Genomic DNA, 18479 nt, shown 5'->3' with positions numbered 1-18479 from the left:
TTACTTAAGTTTTCTTTGTCTTCGTTTCCTCATTTCTTAACATGGGAATGATAATAGTAACCACATCATACAGTGTAGTAAAGGTCAAATGCCACCAAAGCTCATATAAATGTTAGCCATCATCACTAGCATTACGTCATTGTTTGTCACAGCTACATAATATCCCCTGTTTTGAAAATGTAATATTTTAATCAGTTCCTGGTTTGATGTGTATTTAGGTTCTCATTCTTCGCTGTTAAACAGTAGTCACCAAGAGTGAATGCTTTGGTACATTTGTATAATTATTTCCACAAAATAAATACATACATACAGACTCTCTGGGTCTAAACTAATAGTATTTTTCCAAGGTACACTTGTGCCAGCAGTCTATCAGTATTTGTTTCCCCACACTCTTGCTGATGCTAGATATTACCAGGCTTAAATAGCTTCATTTTCTTCTAGTATCTTACAATTGATGGACTAGTTCTTTCCCCAAACCCCATGTCGTAATCGCATTTTTATTCTATCTGAACTATATTGAGGTGTAGTAATCTCTTTTTCTCAAACTAGTTACTTCCAGTGCATCCCATGTCTTCCCCAGTGATTAGAAATGCTATGGGATTAAATTCCCATATATTCCTCAACCTCTTTATAGACTCTTACTCTCACTATTGCCTGATCATTCCTATAAAGTACCGTCTGATTTTAATCGCTGTATCTTACACCTTTTGATATCTTCATAGCCGTACTACACACACTTAAGTATATACAACATTGTTCCCCTTTTTAGGAACGATTATTTTTCCAGGTAAGTTTTAGAATCATTTTACTGGGTTTTAAACAAATACCCACTGGAATTTTGTTTCAAAAGTGTTAAAGGTATAGATTAATTTGGAATGAGTTTGTATCTGTACGGTATTGGGGGTAAAACTTAAAAATGTCCATTTATTCAGGGCTTTCATTTTTTGATGTGTCTTACATATTTGTTGTAAAGTATTTTGCTGTGTTTTCTGTAGTTTTTGTTACCATTTTGAACATGCTTTTTCCCCCATTACATAGTTTAATATAAGATGGATTACATGTACATGTAAGGCATTAACACAGGTGTATGTGTGTACATGTCTTCATCCACGCATCCTTCAACTCTTGAGTACTTACGCGGTTCTTTTAGATTTCCTAACCTTACAGTCACATCATATGCAAATAATAAATTTCATCTTCCTTTGTAATGTTTATACCACTCCTTTTTTCTTAATTTGTTGTAGCAGCTAGACTCTAGAATGATGTTAGGTAATAGTGATGATAGCAGGTATATGTTGATTCTGTGTATGTATAATTTAATTGAAAAAATTTAATTAATGGCTTTATTGTGTTGATCACATTATTAGCTCTAATTAGCCTTTCTTCAAGTCTTGTTTTATATTAAACCAGAGAGTACGATTTTGGAAATTGTAAGATCATTTGCTACTCTGGAAACTACAAGAACATCGTCTTTGGCTAATAATGAAAAGAGTAATAACTCTCTGAATTCTTAGAAGTTTACATCTGATGTGAAGGATCTACCCCGTCCAAGCAAATGCCACATTAAAGGTTATGACTATAAAGTTTGATTTCAAAATTATATGACATGCCATTTTTTCTAGCGCCCTGAAAGTGAGTAATAGGCTGGGCTTTGTCTACCTTGATACTCAGTTTTCTAAGCTGCAGACAGATGCTAGGTGTGGCTGCCTGAAGCCTGGGACACTAGTTCTCATGGTGCTGCCCGTGTGAATTCCACCTCACCTTCTGCCCCTCCCAGCAAGTCAGTGTCAGTGATTCCTTGGACCCAGGAAATGCTGATCTTGGCGATCTGAGTAGGGCTAAAGGTTAAGTGTAACAGATTGTTCAAGTGTATCTGACTTTGAGTTAACTCTTTTAATAGTTTAACTCCATCTGGGCAATGGAAGGGCAGACATCTTAAATAATTAATGGCAAATGTAATCAAGAATTAAATGTGTTGGCTTAGTTTTCTTTGACCTGTTAGTTGCCTTTCATCCCCCAGATAAAGATTACTTAATATTTTGGATAAATATTTTGTTGTTGTGAGAAGAGGAAGAGAAGATTTTATACGTTTTCTTAAAACTAGGCAAAAGTTTATTTTTGTCCACCCCTACCTACCAGTTTCCATATTTATTGGCCGTTTGACATTTTTTTAATTTTTAGGTTTGGGTTTAAATTTTAGTTTAAACCCAGCTTAATTTCTCAGTAGTCTTCGTCTACTTAGCTTTATATCTTTTAGCTAACTTAGTAATATTAATATTTTTCCCAGGCTTTTAATTATGAAAAATGTCAAACCTAAGTTGGTTATCTTGTAGAATGGTCCACATTCTGGATTTGTCTGAGTGTGCCTTCATGATTGATATAAGAACTTAAGATCATCTTAGTCTTCATTACTGAAGTCCCATTTGCTGAGAATAATTTTTATACTTGTGTCTTGGCACTTAATAATTACTAATATTGACCTGATTCCATTTCATTCTGTTACCGAATATGATCTTAGTGGAGAGATACTGTAAGTAATGGCTCTTGAGAACAGGATCCTAATTTTAGAAGATCTGTGTTCTCTCCATTTCTAACAAAGATTTCCTCTGTGGCTTTGAATGAGTTATACAACCATTCCACCTGTGCTATATCAAACACAGAGGATTGCTTACCTCTTAAAGTTTAGTGGATTTACTGACTGATGTTCATAAAGCCCATAGAAGATGTAAAGCATAGCTAAAATGACAATAATTAGAGAAATGATTGTGATTTTTTTTTTTAAATCCTTTCAAACAAGCTTTCATTTAGCCTACGTGTTGTATCCTCAGCAGACATTCTGTCTCATACTTAGATCTGAAGAAAAGGGCCACTAACCTTAAATGCCTGCTGGGTGGTAAGCACTGTGCTAGAGTCTCAAATGCGTCTTTTCACTTAATTAATTTTTAAGCCTCTGTCTAACGTGTGAGATATGTGAATTCTTATTTCCATGTTATAGACAAGGAAACCAGCGGTCAGAGGGGTTTAGTAGCTTGTCTGTATTACAAACGTAGTGTACATGCCACCGTCAGGCTGTGAGTGCGGACCTCTGTACATCTTCTAAGTTGAGCTTCATCATGAGAACTTTTCTAAATACTTCTGAAATGTGTATGTTGAAGATCTCTTCCCCCAAATTTGGTAGCTACTAGTGAAGAATTTACACCATCTTCATCTGACCAGAAACATTTAGTATGCAGACAGTGTTTTTTAAGTGTATTACTTTTCCAGTTACAGTATATCTCCTGTCACTGATTCTGTTCTAGGATGTTGGCAAAGGATGAACTGATGACCATACTTCAGAAATGTTTCCAGGTTTTTAAGTTCTCTTCTGAAAAGCAGCTTGGGAGCACGGCAAAGAGAATAGAGGAGTTTTTGGCCCAGTTTCAGAGTCTTGATGGTGAGAATATAATATCTTGCCAATTCTACTGGCTATGAGAGTCATTTTGGTAAAATAACATGGAAGATCCCACTTTCTGATGTTTCAGAGATGAAGAGATAAGTAGTTCATGGTCAGTCAGCATACCAACCCTCAAAATATCAAATCTTGACCATCACAAATAAGACAAATGGTTCTCTTGCAGATTTGGCTTAAACAATGAAAATCATCAAATGGGCAGGAAAAAAAATTCTTCCCCCAGGTGGACAGTTTAGAGGACTTACCTTTTAAAAACAAAAAGGCAACAAAAAGAAATAAAAAAGATTGGAGAGAGTAGCAGGGCTTTGTAATTAAGGACTCTTTTTAGATGTTTTTTCTTAAGCATTTCATCAAGTTCTTTATAGATTTCAAAAACACTGCATAAATCATTTGTAAGCCTGAAAAATTAAGAGCCGTGAATCACTTTCACAGCACTGAGGCTCATTGGTATGCTGATTACCAAGACATGCATGAGGTTGGCTTTAATCGGATTTATAAAAGCTGGAATCTTGCAGTCCTAAATGAACTGAGGCAGCCTGCCATTCCTAGGGTTGGAGTGGTACAGTTTCCTTGATTTTGCCGGACTGCCGTGCCGCCATTTCTGTATGCTGAGTGCGGGTGTAGCCTGACTGTGTATAGGTGGCCACGTTCTGTGTTCTGACGCAGCCGGACTTCTGTGTTCTCACGGGGCACCGTGGACTGATACTGATCATTCGCTTTTCGTGGGCTCTTCTCACTCTTGTTGTAGCAATAAAGTATGGCATTCTTTAGGTAAGACAGAACGAATGTGCACCCTTTATTTCCCCCCGGTTAGGGAAATTGCAATTTGGGAGGTTGGGGGAAAGAGGCAGCTTGGTGTGTAAGCACATAGATGGGACATGGCATGGTGAAAATAGTTCCCTTGGAATGTCTGATCAGTCCTTTCTAGGATGTTTGGCAAGTAAGTGGTCTTTTGTCTTGAAAATCCTTTGGATTAAAGGAAACTGCTTTTGCTGAAATCCCTGCATATCTCTCCACAGCTGAATGCTAGGTACCTGATGAGTGCTTAGTCAGTGGAGATGAAGAGACAGTTCGCTTGCCTGGAGTGATATGAGCAGCCAGAATGAGGAAATGCAGTAGTAAGAGGGTAAAGGACTCAAAACTAGTGTAACAGCAATCACTGAGTTCAGTTACAAACAGACACTAAAGCCCGGGAAGAGATTGTAACTTGCTCTAGGTCCCCAGGGAGCCCGTGTTAGCGCCCAGGCTAGAGCCCGCTTCTCTTAAACCAGCCCATTGTTTTGTTTGGTTTTTCCCCTCTCATTCATAATTTAAATGCCCCTTAACTGTGGTCACTGGGACAGTGAGGGGACACCCTTAAAGACATAAATTAGGTAAAAGACTTAATATAAGTAAATTAGGTAAATTTCAATCTTTTACAAAATTGGACTCATTTTTATAAAATAAAACTTCAGATATTATAATAAATTAAGCTGGTGAAATAAATTCTGTGATGTGCTAAATAAAGGAATGCAGCTTTAGAAATGGGAAGGTTGGCGATTAAGATCATTAACGTTCGAAAGGTGAAGAATTTTACTAGTTGGAGCAAAACAGTGTCTTGAAGAAATACCTGTGTTTCTCTATTCTCAAAAAGATACACTATTAATAATAAGTGAAATTAAACCCCCCCCCATTGGACAAGTACAAATATTTGACTATATGCTATTTCTGGTTCCTTAACAGTTAACTACATTTTATAGTCTGGGTTTAAAATTACATTTGGAGGGTTAAGTAAGTCAGAGTGTCATAGCAGATTTATTTTTAAGGCTCTGCTATGTGTTAATGGGACAAAAACTTTATTAGATATTTTAATCTTAAATTATATCTTTCTTGAACCAAAAATGATCCATAGTGAAGAAATGTATTGAGACCGGCACACATTCTGCGGCTGCGTCCTCTCGTCTTAGATTTAGTCCAAATACGCCATGGGAGCGTGAGGTTCCGAAAACCTGCCTTCGCTAGGACTGGGTTTTTAGAGCCTCGCACTCTCGGGAAGCACAACCACACCTTCTACCAGATTCGGTCTTCTGTTCCCTTTGCTAAACAACTGTGGTGCACTTTGTTTTAGTAGATGATATCGAACCTTTTACACACTGCATTTTCCCTACTCAAATAGCTTGTGTCAAAAAGAGTGAATTGGAAGGTTGAGGCCAGGTTTGCCAGGGTGTAGGTTTGTGTTGTTGACCGTCTTGGCATAATCAAAGGAATACAGTTTAAATTTGTTTGTTTTTAATGGCTGTTTATAACAGCACAAAGATTTGGAGCTTTTTGCTCTTGGCTTTGGGGCTGGTTTGTATGTTTGTACTTTGTTTTGCTTTCATTGTGGTCATGTTTTTAAAATCCAGTAGCTGGTTTTTTTGAAGCCATCTCTGCAGCGTAATTTATGTAATATTTATTGACCTTCAGCTTCCTGGAGAAATCATTTATTTGATGGAAACTTGGTCCCTTGCCACATTGAAAAAAAATAGATGAAACTTTATTTCCCTTGGAGTAGTAGAAATACTTGTTCTCTTTGACTTGAATGGATTTAACCTAGTTGCTGTATATTGGTTTTGCATTAAAAATTAGAAGCCAAAGAAGAAGAAGATACTTCTGGGTCACAGTCAAAGGGGCTTCAGAAGACAGACCTCTATCATCTTCAGAAGGTAACTTTTCCTTCCAGCTGCATCCTGGCACTCCTTGTTTTCAGAGCATGGTCTAGATTAGCTCTGCCCAAATGTTTTTGTTTTTATTTTTAAGCCACAACCGGGAACAAAGCAGGTTTTGTGACTCATTTATAAACTGAACATCCCGTTTATGTGATCCATTGCCGTCCTCATGCTGTATTTGCGAAGTCTGGAATTTACTAGCCAGCATAGGTGGAAACTGTTCCTTTAGCCTCAGAGAGAAAAAGAGAATCAGCTACTAGTAAGGAAAAACTGGGAACACTGTTGCAGAAAGGAATCTGATTATTTATCCTATGTATTTGTTTTTGTTTATCAAACAGAGAAATCCAAACGACCCTAGCCCATTAATTTTAGATACTTTTGATTTTTTTTTAATGCATATTCAGTAGAGACCAGAAACTGATCCACAGTATGTCCAACATAATCTTTTTCACATACTTCTAACTTTCGGATCTGGGTGGTCAAAGTAAAGGTCCTTCTTTGTATCATGATACCGAGTTATGATAAATGTAAACTTTCAACCAAAGCAAGACAGAACACATTGAATTTATTTTTCCCCTTACACTTTTAAGTCTTTCTCTTCATTGAAGTAGTAGGCACTCTACCATAACAGCAGTGAAGCGAGCTATCCTTTTTCTCCTTGCCTGAGAATCCACTTGATAAATATTTGAAGTAAGAGCACTTAGGAGAGATTCTAGACCTTAAAATAAATAAACAACCCATTTTGATCTGGTTCTTTCTCTACACATTCTGTGTATGGACCCAGGACTCCCTGTGAGGAATTTTCTGTTGCAGAATCACCAGAAAAAATATGTTCTTTCATCCATAGTCCTTACTGGAAATGAAGGAGTTAAGAAGAACAAGTAAGAAGCAGAGCAGGTTTGAAGTACTCAGAGAAAAAGTTGTCATCTTCATTGACAGTCTGGTGAGGTGAGTCTGTTGCTCTTAAAAGCTAAAAATCAGGCTATTTTCCCAACACAACTGGGGTGACAGCTGTCCATAGCCAGTCCAGGACACTTTCTCCTAGATTAGGCTTTGTGCTTTCCAGGTGCCTCCATCCAGCTTAGAATTGTAATTTTGATTCATTTTTCATCCTTATTAAGATGTATTAAGATGTCTGATCAAATGACTAGTTCAGTCCTTTACTGCCAGTTCAAGAATACAAATTAAAATTTGATCTAGGCTGGAGTTGGGGTTGGGATGAGGGTGAAAACAAAGTGTTTTCCCCCTTTCTAGTAACAGAATGTTTGCACTGCACTTTATCCTTGCTCTGTCTTTGCTGGGAGTATGCTGGATCGGGCCACGCCCACAGGACAGAGCAGGCTAGCTGTAATGTCCTCTTTAACCAGAGTAAAGGACTTCTAACTCTAAAGAGTACCAGTGCAACTTATTATCAGCACTGAATTCATGTTGAGAAATGTGCTCCTAGTAATTTGGAAGTCCATTAGCCCTGCATGTATTTTAAGATGATTCCATTTTGGGAAACCCAAGTCATTCTAATTCACAGATTTCCCAAAAGCCAGTTTTATGTAGGTGTGTGAAATTACCCACCGAAAAGCTGCCTTTCAGGCAGTTAGGACATGCTATAGAAAAAACAAGAAATGTGAAAAATAAAATGATTTAGTAGTTAAAAAATAGGAAAAAAAACTTATTTATCATTACTTCTTCTGTTTTTTAACAGCAGTTCAAACAGGAGGCTAGGCATTGAATAAAATCAAGTACTGACTGAAAAGAACAGCTCAGTCACTGAAGACGGAGAGTAGTTTTCTGATAAATTACGTCTTCTTAAAAGTGAAAAGTTCCATTTTCCAGGACACTGGGAAGAGGGTAATTGTTCCTAATCATGGGGGAGAAATTACTAATGTCACGAAGGAGGTCCAGGTGATCAGCCAAGTGTGACAGAAGGAAGGTTAAAGTGAGAAGTGCGTCCTGGACAAGTGACGCAGTACTGAACTGACCTTCTGGAGCTCATACAGTGACCCTTGCCCTGCTGGGCTTTCCTCTTCTGGTAGTGTCTTGCCCCAAGCATCTGGCTCCTTTCTTTTACCAACTTGTGACCATTGCTATTGCTGAAAAAAATTACATGTATTTTAGCATAATTTATAGGCCAAATGTCAGGTTCCTTTCTGAATTCCCAGAAATCCCAAATTGCAGGCTCTGAAATCTAACAACATTCCTTTTTGATCTTTGACCACGATCTTTGACCTAATTGAGTCTGACTTTTTACCTCTCAGAAAGTCTGACTTTCTGAGAAGTCACTGAAATAAAGGTGAGCATGACGGAGCTGTGTTGTGAAATCACAAAATTTTCCGTACCAGGATTTACTATCTTCATCAAGATTGACTATCTCAGGCAGGAAGAGATTAGGACTATAGCATGTTAGAGCCAAAAGAGACCTAAGGAGTCATGTGGCAGCTAAAACTCAGAAAGAAGCCAGGACTTAATGGAAAGTCGCACAGTCCTGGTCTGCTGGCATTCAGCAGAAGTCCCTCTCTGTCGCTCCATACTTTCTCCAGGGAGGCCACATCACCGGTGTTTGAACAGAGCTTGGAGTCCTGGAGAAAAGACATTAGTTAAAGATAAATATAAGCAGTAGACTCCAAGAGACAGAGTTCCCAGTTTACCATGAGCAGTTCTTGATGAAACTCCTGAGAATGGAGAATAAAAGTGCTACTTTCTACATTACTGTTTTTATCAAAATACAAGCTTCAACTTTGTAGCCCTTGTTGATACTAAGTGGTTCCTCCCCATTCCCTCAAAACCACCTCTCTTTCGTTCGGGAACTCTGATCTGAATCCAGAATGAGCACCATGCAGTGCTCTGGTGCTGGGCTCACGGCTTATTTCTTCTCACAGCAAGTAAGGTGCAGAAGTAGATTTCTGTGCTAATTTCCACATTTGCCGTTGGACAGAAATTATCATGTACGATGTTTTGTCACTTGTGGTGGTCAACTAATGTAGCAGCCCAGTGTGAACAAAATACAGGCAAATATTTTATTTTTGCCTCAGATGGAGGTTTTTTCGAGGATATCCAAAAAGGCCTTTTGCCTTGGGAATTACCTGAATTTCTAAACATTAAATATAAAGATGTTAAAAAGGGAGAAGAGTACAAATGTGAGATAATAATTTTTCTTGAAATTGACTCTGCTTGCTTTGTTTGATTTCCAGCCCTTATTATGTAGCAGGACTTCAACAGGGTCTTTTAATGAGTCATTGTAATGATTGGGGAGAAACAGCCTAAGGTTGGTGTAGGAAGAGTTTATGGTCAGAAATTACAAATGGGTAGGTAGCCGTCGAGGGAGGCAGTTGATGTTACAAAACCCGTGCCAGAGGCTACAGCTAAATTAACTTGAGTAAGAGGTTAGCAGTACTTAAGGTATAGAATGCTGATCCTTAGGGCCAAGTCAAAACCACATGCTTTGCAAATGGGTTTTTTTCTGCTTTACTCTGGGGACGGAGCCTTGGCATCTACAAGTGGAATGAGCACAGGGCCAGGAGTTCTCTTGAGATGGGAGGAGTGACATACATGGTTGATACCCTCTTCACTTCCTCTCTTCCTCAAAGCCACTGACCAAACAGGTGGAGCAAGTGTAGTGGGATTTTCTCCCAGGAAGGGAGAAAGCCAGGACACCAGGAAGGAGGGTAATTTCCCTGTTGGCTGGGCAGAGGCAGCTGCTTTGTTCTGCCCGCACTTGGTGGGAAAAGGAGCTGACACACATCTGTCATGTGGCCAAAATATTAAAGCCCAGTACAGGACTAAGCCCCTGAATCGTCATGAAGGCATGTGAGTTAACTACTTTAATCAAGTTAGTGACATACTACTCTTAGCTTTGGGTTGTGTTTGCCAAAGTTTCTCCCTTCCAGTTTGCTCCCCTCTACGCCACCCAAGAGTGATGTCACTGTCATGGCACAGGCAAGCTGATAGGTTCATTAGACACTGAAAGTGAACTTTTTAATGCTTTATTTCCTAAGTTAAGATTTCATTAAAATTAGGTTGTCATCTAACTCATAAATAGGAAAAAAAAAGTTACGGTGGTTTGTTTAACGGAAATCTTAACAATGAATAATTTGCTTGTTTTCCAATATTCTGAAGCTAAAACTTAGCCTTTTCTGCCTTCTTAAAGTAAAATTTAATTCTAACATAGAAAAACCTTCCAGGTATCATTGCTGTGAAACGTATCAATTGAAACATTTTTTCCTAAATTCTTAATCCCAGGTCTAAGGCCTGTGTTTAAACATACTGTCGAGAGCTAAATGTTTGTTGTGGTAAGGAATGTGACTATCTCAGTTTTCTAAATAATTACTTTAAGGAAGTATTCATTAATACGGTAAGAAATTCTACCTTTAAGGTTTTGAGCAGAAATGTAGCTTAGGTACATTCGCTCCTAAACGTTTAAATCAGAACTGAAATATGGTTTCTTAAACTCGAATGAATATGCAAGTTTTAAACAATTACATTGGAAGAGGTACAGTTCTGACTGAACCTGTACTAACTTTGCTGTTTGGCTTTTGTTCCATCTGGTTGGTTTTGGTTGTTGATTTTGCTTTTTAAGTTAATTGCTCAGTCTTCCACAGAGGACTGACAAAACTCTTATACTGAAAATAAACCTGTGCTTATGTAAAAGCGGATACGTCACTTGGGCTGTTTCAGAGACTACCTTCTGCCTCCAGAGACACAGCCTCTGCACGAGGTGGTGTACTTCAGTGCTGCCCACACCCTGCGCGAACACCTGAACGCTGCTCCAAGAATCGCCCTCCACACTGCGCTCAACAACCCTTATTATTACCTCAAGGTAAAAAGCAGATTCAGACCCCAGGCTTTATTTACCACAAAAATACTGTAAATTTGCAGTCCTGAGTAGTGGGGGAGTTGGTAGTGCAGGATTATACCTCTTCCAGGTTTTTAAAAAAATTTTTTAGACTCCATAAAAACCTATGAAGAATGTTCCAGTGTACCATTTCCTATTCCAAAATAGCACTCAGGCTAGCATGTTGAGCATTGCAAGAGAGTACTGAGTAGGAACATATAAATCAATGGTTTTCAGTGATGGTGGTAGTGGAGAGCTTGAATAATTTCATATTTAAAGCACAAAGTATTTTTATTATATAAACCACAAATTAAAATTCTTCTCTTTAATGGTAGGTCACAGAAGAGATCTGGTATGGTTTTAGGAGTCTTTGGGAGATTTAGTACAATCTCTGTGTGTATTTATGTGTGAGATACTTTCTCAGTAAGAACCGTGGGTTTCGAATAAATTAAACACTGATTGTTGCGGTGCCTGGGTGGGTCAGTCAGTGAAGCGTCAACTCTTGGTTTCCTCTCTGGTCGTGATCTCAGCGTTGTGAGATTGAGCCCTGTGTTGGGCTCCACTCTCAGTCCAGAGTCTCCTTGAGGATTTCTCTCCTCCCTCTGCCCTCTGCCCCCCCCCCCGCCGAATAATTAAATCTTAAAACAAACAAACACTAATTGTCTTTGTAGGGGTTAGTTAGGCTCTGCAGCGTTTGACAACATAGTCTTTTCTTGGAGAGCTAACTTACAGCCCTGGTAGTGATGTGTTGGTATTAATAGAGTGTAATTATTGCTATAATTACAAATGTTGCAAGTGGCATTTTACTGAAAATCCCCAAGGAAGTCCATAAATTTTTTATGGAAACCAGAAATGCAGTAATTTCTCAGTAATTAATAATGTATGATTATAATGAAAAAAGAAGTAATTTGATTAAAATGAAAAATACACTTTTCTTCTGATCCTGAGTATTCTTCTAGTGACTAGGAGCTAAGGGGATTATGATGAAGACCTAATTCTAAACAAGAACTAGGTAACTGCTGGGGAGTAAATGCAACTCACTAAATAAAGGAAACCAAAGACTCCACTTACTGGCTTACTAAATTTAGTTTGGGGGTTCATTAATGTCTGCTTTTGTTCCTAATCATTTCTAAAAAGTAGTCATCTTAGTTTACTATTGTTTTTAGAATGAAGCACTGAAAAGTGAAGAAGGCTGCATTCCAAATGTCGCCCCGGACATCTGCATCGCATATAAACTGCACCTAGAGTGTAGCAGGCTGATCAACCTTGTGGACTGGTCCGAGGTAGGTCATGGGGAACAGAGCAAGCTATTTGTCTAACCATCTATGACAGTTCTCTTAGGGTCTTTATACTTTTGGGACTTTGGAACTCATCTTTCTTTTTTTTTTTTTAATGCCCTGTTCTTTTGTTTGGAAAGCATAAATGACCTCATACTGTAAAATCTCCTCCAGAAAAGCAGCTAATTGCTCAACAGTCTCACTCCACGTCCCTTGCACTGATTCCACACCTCGACCAAGCCAGTTCTGTGTTCATGCCAGGTCAAAATATGTGATCTAACCCCACCGTTAACAGTGAGCGAAAGCTAAACAGTGCACGTTTGTTCTGTTTTCCCGCTAAATAAAAGTGATTATTAACTAGCATTTCCTTTATCACAAAAAAGAAAAAAAATACTGGAATAACTATACAACAGATTTAGCAATCAGAAAGTACAAGGAATACATGGCAAGGCAATGGAAGACTAGTTACTAAGATAGTGTCTTTCCATACTCAGAAGGGTATTACAAAGTTAACTCCGTTGAAGGCCTTATTTGACAGATGTCACCATTTAAAAATATGCATAATTGGCACCTTAAAAGAAGAGAAGTTTTGAGAATATGAAATTTGGTGTAATATTTTTAAAATGTGCCCCTATCAGCGGCAGCAGTGCTTGTACCTGGCTTTGTACAGTCATCAAGTGCAATAAAAAGTATTGGCAATGGTAGAGATTTTTATTTTCTTCTGTCTTGTCTCTCAAAAGGCTTTTGCAACAGTTGTGACAGCTGCTGAAAAAATGGATGCAAATTCTATAACCTCAGAAGAAAGGAATGAAATTATCCAGTATCCTTTTAACAAACCAGTTTTGTAATGTCCAAGTATACATAGACTATAAGTTTATAGTTTCTCTAGACCTACAACGGAGATTTATAAAGACGTTTTCCAAACAACCTTATTATTAATATTAACCATACCATCCCGGAATAACTTGTTTCTAAGTATCTATTCTGAATTTAATCTAAAATGAGACCAAATGTAAAATATTTGGTCTAAAACTTCTACTTAGGTCATGCTCCAGAATTCAGCAAAAATGTCCAAAAACTGTCATTTTTGTAATTCTCTATTTTTCTGTGATTATATACTTATAGAAATTGAAGGGGAAGCAATTTTTATAGTGTATGAAAAATTAGAATTAGGTAAGCATTAGGTACTTTACCATTCATGTCTTAATGAAAGTGGATTCTAATTACATTTGATGTTTTCCAGTAAGGGCTATAGTTTCATTTAGCATATGTATCTGAACTGTACTGCAGTTTAGCAAGTGATGTTTTAACATTGAGATTTTAACCTCTTTTTGTCGAAAAATGTAATGTGGTGAATTTCCTTAGCCATAGCTTCCAGTGCTCGGTTTATTAGAGCTGTTTCTGAACTAGAACTTTTAGGATTTATAAAACCTACCAAACAGAAGACTGACCATGTGGCAAGGCTAACATGGGGAGGCTGCTAGAAAGCCGGTGAATGAAGCCAGAAGTTACCACATTAAGCTTAAGAGAAAAAGGAGACCAGTCATATTTACATACCACCAGAAGACTGTTGGTGAGAAATGTGTAATCCTTGTGTGGTGTCTGATCAGAAAGTAGACTGTTAACCCCAAAGGGGAATATATCAAAACACCTTTCGAATACTTTAGAACCCAACAAATGACATGCTTACATTGTAACTAAAACTTCTCCACATTATCACTGTAACTTTCATAGTCATTACTAAATTATAAATACATTGTTCTTGAGCACACACAGTTTACAATGATAATAAATTCCTTTATCCAGGAGTATAAATGTGTTAGTTGATTTAATATCACTCATTCCTGCTCCCCCAGTTTCTTGGACTGGCATTCCTCACTTTAGTAAATTGTATAGTAAGATAAATATCCTGAAGGTTGATTTCTCCTAATGACTATATAGGTTCTAAAACTGCCTCTGCTGCCCCATTTTTTTTAGTCTAAAAACTTAAAAAATCCCAAGCTCTTGGTTACACTTAAAGGCAGTAAATATTCTACTTTAGGATGACCTGTCGTGGAGTTGTAGAGCCTCTAAGACCTTTGCAAATCAAATCTCAATCTTACAAAATCCAGCTGAGGAAAAAGTAAAACCCAAACGAAACGACATCTGGATGGATCTCTTCCATGACAAGAACTCATCAAGACAATGAAACAAAGATACCCGCAAGTTCATTATTTAATGTTCTACTCCCATGAGAATTCTGGGACATATCTTTAAGAGTATTCACTAACTTACAAAAATTACCATGCAAATATGACCACGAGGAAAACATCCAAATTCAGTAAAAACTATCTTGGGTCACAAACATTAGTGCTGTGAAATTGTAGGCCTTTTTTGTGTGTGCTTTGAAGACAAATTTGATGTATAATTATTTTAAAATTTTTATAAAGAAATTGATAGCTTAAACCTCAATTCTGGAGTGTGAAGAATGTATCATATAGTATAGAGTATCTTTGTTCCATGATGGGCTGAGGTGACATTAATGGGTAACTGCTGCCTTCCCCCTCTTCCTGCTGCAAAAACTTAAAAAATGTTAAATTCACTATATCCTAAAAACAAATTGTCAGAATGTTGCCAGGCTCAAAAAGAAATGGAAATTTGAAGGTACCAAATACAAAGAACTGCATGCCAGAACAGAAAGCATCTAGCCCGGTAGAGCTTTGAGAAAGACAATTACCAGAAAGCATTACTCTGAGATGACTGTCTTCTCATCTTCATCTAGAAGACGCCAGGGTTTCTTACGGAGTAATAAACACATGTACATAGGTGCACAGAGCTGTCAACTTGGAAATAAGGAATTTATGAGATGCAAACACAAACATCAACACGATATGGGAAGAAACTGGACAAATCGAGGCTTTTGACACTTTGGAATCCATGTGTTAAAGGCAGAGCCTCTGCCAAATGGGTATGTTTGGAGCAGAGACTCCATTTCTGTTCTGTGAGGTCTCCATGACTCACCTTCATGGCAGCTAGCTCTGTATTTTTTTCAATATTCTATAGTCCTTCCCCTGTAGTCAAGTGTACTGTCATGTTTCATTTTTGATAACAGTTGGTAAAATCTAAGGAAAGAATGTATGAATGATTTTGAGCATTTTCCACCTGTTGCCTTATTTAAGTGAGGCAGTCAGCAATGGGAAAGGTTCTCCAATATTCTGTGCTTGTTAATGTGAAGACACCATCAATACGTACAACAATGGGATTTCTTCCAGCTTTCCAATGGTGCCAATGAGTAATATGAATTTCAACAAGACTCATACAGCAAAATGCTTACACAGTTAGATACAGAGGAACTGGCCTCATCCAGACCAGATTTACCTCTGAGGCACCCTGAGTAGTAGTAGCTTGTTGGGCACTTAGTTGAATTCATGCTACCTAAATGCCTATCATATAGTGAACCACTTTTTCTTACTACCATAAAGATTAGGTAAGAGTAGCAGGATGGAAACTGTTGTGTTTTTATAGTGAATACCCAAAACTATAAAATTAAAGCTCATGAAGCTCATTTGTTGTGATCATTATGGAGCACAAACCCCTCAAAGCCAGCCCTTTTAAATGTCACCTCAATTCTGTGTCTGTTTCTTAATACGGTAAAACCTCATCCAAAATACTTTACAAATGGGATATTCTGATTCACCGAATCTTTGTTCAATGAAATACTAATCTGCAAACTCTGAAGTAGTTTGAAATTCATTCAAAAACTACTTACAGCCATACCATGCTCCAGGCACTGTGATACTTCCGTGAAGATCTTTGCCCTCATTGCATTCTAGCAGAGGGAGCAGAACAGATAACTATATAGTATGTTACAGAAAAAAACAAAAAACCCCACCAAAAACTAGGCTACCATGCTGCAGTTTTAAACAGTGGTCACAGCAGGGCTCATTGAGATGAGTTTTTGAACAACACAAAAGTTGGTAAAAGAATTACCCATGAAGTTTTATAGAAGTGCACTGAAGGTAAGAGAACAGGAGTAACAAAGGTCTTTAGGCAGGAGTATGCGAGCTACATGGGAGATCCGCAGAGGTGGCCAGTGTGGGGTAGGCAGGGTGAGCAGGTGAGAGACTACAATGAAATAAGGTGGGGTGGAGTACAGGTAATTTAGGGCCCTGGAGACCACTGTAAAGTCTTAGATTTTTACTTAGGAAGCTCTCTAAGTAAAAGACTTAGACCTTTACACAATCACTCTGCTATGAGAAAACTGGGATAGAGTGGTGAGACACAGATGAAACAAAGACCAGTTAGGCAATCACTGAATAATCTAAGACATAGTAAAGAGGGTGAGACTTCAGATGGAACCAAGATTAGATGGACTGTTCTTTGGCTGAGAAACTAGAAGAGAGATGCCATTAACTGATTGGGTTGATCAGGAGGGACCGTTTAAGAGGCGGAATAAGTTTGGTTTTAGACCAAAGTTTTGAGAATTCTATCAGATATCCAAGTGGAAATGTCTCCATAGAGAGGTGAATATAATCTTATGTCTCCAGGATTAGATGTGATCACCAGACTTGAATATGAACAGAGGCAAGGAGCCCAAGGTCAAACTCTGGGCCATATGTATGTTTTAACACTTGGAAAAATGGGTAGCAGGGAAAAGGGAAAAAAAGACAGTTATATAGAAGAACCAGATCAAGAAGCAGCAGCCAATAAATTGGGAGGAAAATCAGGCAAGTGTGGTATCTTGCAAGCCAACTGAAGAGTGTTTCAAGGTCGTATGTTGATTAGATTTAGCAACATGGAAATCATTGGTGGTTAATAAGAGTAGTGGAGAAATGTCTGATAGGGAATATGTATCAGATGACCTACCAAATGTCCTGTGAAAGCCATACACTGCGTGATGTAAATGAAGACCACAGCATCATCTTGTGCTCTTGCACAAAAAGTTTAAATAAAAACAGCAGACCTAACTTTCAGTTATTACAGGGAGTGCAAAGTGATCTAAAAGGTTAAATTCATGACATCACAAACATTCAAATAACAGGTCTAGCTGTTTCAGAAAGTCACAATCTTGATTGAATCCTGCTTTAGGGAGAAAAAAAGCTACAAGTGACATTTGGGGAACAAATGGGAAAATCTAATATGGACCGGATATTAGGTATTTTAAGTGAAATAATGGTATCACAAGAGAACTACCTTATCTTGAGGAGATTAATCATGTATGTTCTTTGGAAGTTAAAAATACACGTGAAACAAATATGGCAAAACAGTTTTTCACTTTAAGTGGATCACTAGACTGTTCTTTTAGCTTTTCTGACTTTTTTTCCTTACAGAAGATGGTGAAAAGTGGCAAGGAGGAAGATTAGAAAATTCTTGACTTTTGCTATAAAGGTTATAGAGCAGAAAAATAGAGTAATAACTAGACAAGGGATCACAGGATCAAGAGTTTTTTTGTTTTTGTTTTTAAGACTTAGAGTGAGCACAGGGAGGGGCAGAGTAACAGGGAGAGGGAAACTCTAGCAGACTCCTCTCTGAGCTCAGAGTCTGACTCGGGGCTTGATGTCAAGACCCCAAGATCATGACCTGAGCTGAAACCAAGACGCTTAACCAACTGTACCACCCAGGGACCCCTCAAGAGATTTTTTAATAGCATGTTTACTGTGATTTGGGGAATGATCTAGTAGAAAATGGATACCGTACAGAGAAGACACTGTTTTTGAACGAGATGGGCTTGGATCTAATGCTCCCTACCTAGGGCAAGTGCAGGAGCAGGGAATTGCAGAGCCATGTCTAGGAATAGAGAAGGGACAGGCTATTAGGTGCTTTAGCAGAGTATTTGCTTATTAACACCAGTTACTGAAGTCAGGGATTAAAGAATTCCCAAATAAGACAAAGACAATTATTTCCAACCTTGGCTGCTTGGATCACCTAAACAGATTCCAGTAGTCCTCCCCTCCCCACAACCTTCTAAAGCAGTCTAGGGGTTGGAACCTGGGAATCTTCCCTAAAAGCTCTCCAGTTAGTTAATATTGCTGATGCAATTAATGTCTCATTTATGTTTACCATTTTGAGAGAAGTTCTTGCCATAGGCCAAAGATAACTTTGATATTCTAAATTTCCAAAATCTATTCTCAGATTTTTGAGCAAAAATAGGCATAGGCAAAGAATTATACCTGGTGATATGCCCTTGTTAATCAGGGATTTACCGAATACTTTATAGCAACCTAAGTGTAGTACCATACCAGTATTGGCTTTTACTAAAA

The 18479-nt window shown here is 38.1% G+C and overlaps 1 protein-coding gene across 2 annotated transcripts in view; it reads left to right on the top strand.

Moving 5' to 3' along the window:
• Nucleotides 1-14049, top strand: part of ORC3 (origin recognition complex subunit 3) — a 57538-nt gene extending 43489 nt beyond the window's left edge. The window contains exons 14-20 of one of the 2 annotated variants that reach the window (XM_026511832.4): nt 3300-3433; nt 6059-6135; nt 6986-7086; nt 10807-10948; nt 12130-12246; nt 12981-13060; nt 13619-14049. In XM_026511832.4, the coding sequence (XP_026367617.2) occupies nt 3300-3433; nt 6059-6135; nt 6986-7086; nt 10807-10948; nt 12130-12246; nt 12981-13060; nt 13619-13724 (757 nt within the window). In that variant the 3' untranslated portion in view covers nt 13725-14049. The remainder of the gene's footprint in view (nt 1-3299; nt 3434-6058; nt 6136-6985; nt 7087-10806; nt 10949-12129; nt 12247-12980; nt 13061-13618) is intronic. The other variant, XM_026511833.4, reaches the window with a different exon arrangement.
• Nucleotides 14050-18479: the final 4430 nt, after the last annotated feature.

The sequence above is a fragment of the Ursus arctos genome, unplaced genomic scaffold (genome assembly GCF_023065955.2).
Source record: "Ursus arctos isolate Adak ecotype North America unplaced genomic scaffold, UrsArc2.0 scaffold_13, whole genome shotgun sequence".
In the NCBI taxonomy this organism is placed as follows: domain Eukaryota; kingdom Metazoa; phylum Chordata; class Mammalia; order Carnivora; family Ursidae; genus Ursus; species Ursus arctos.
This window is presented reverse-complemented; position numbering and strand designations above follow the sequence as displayed.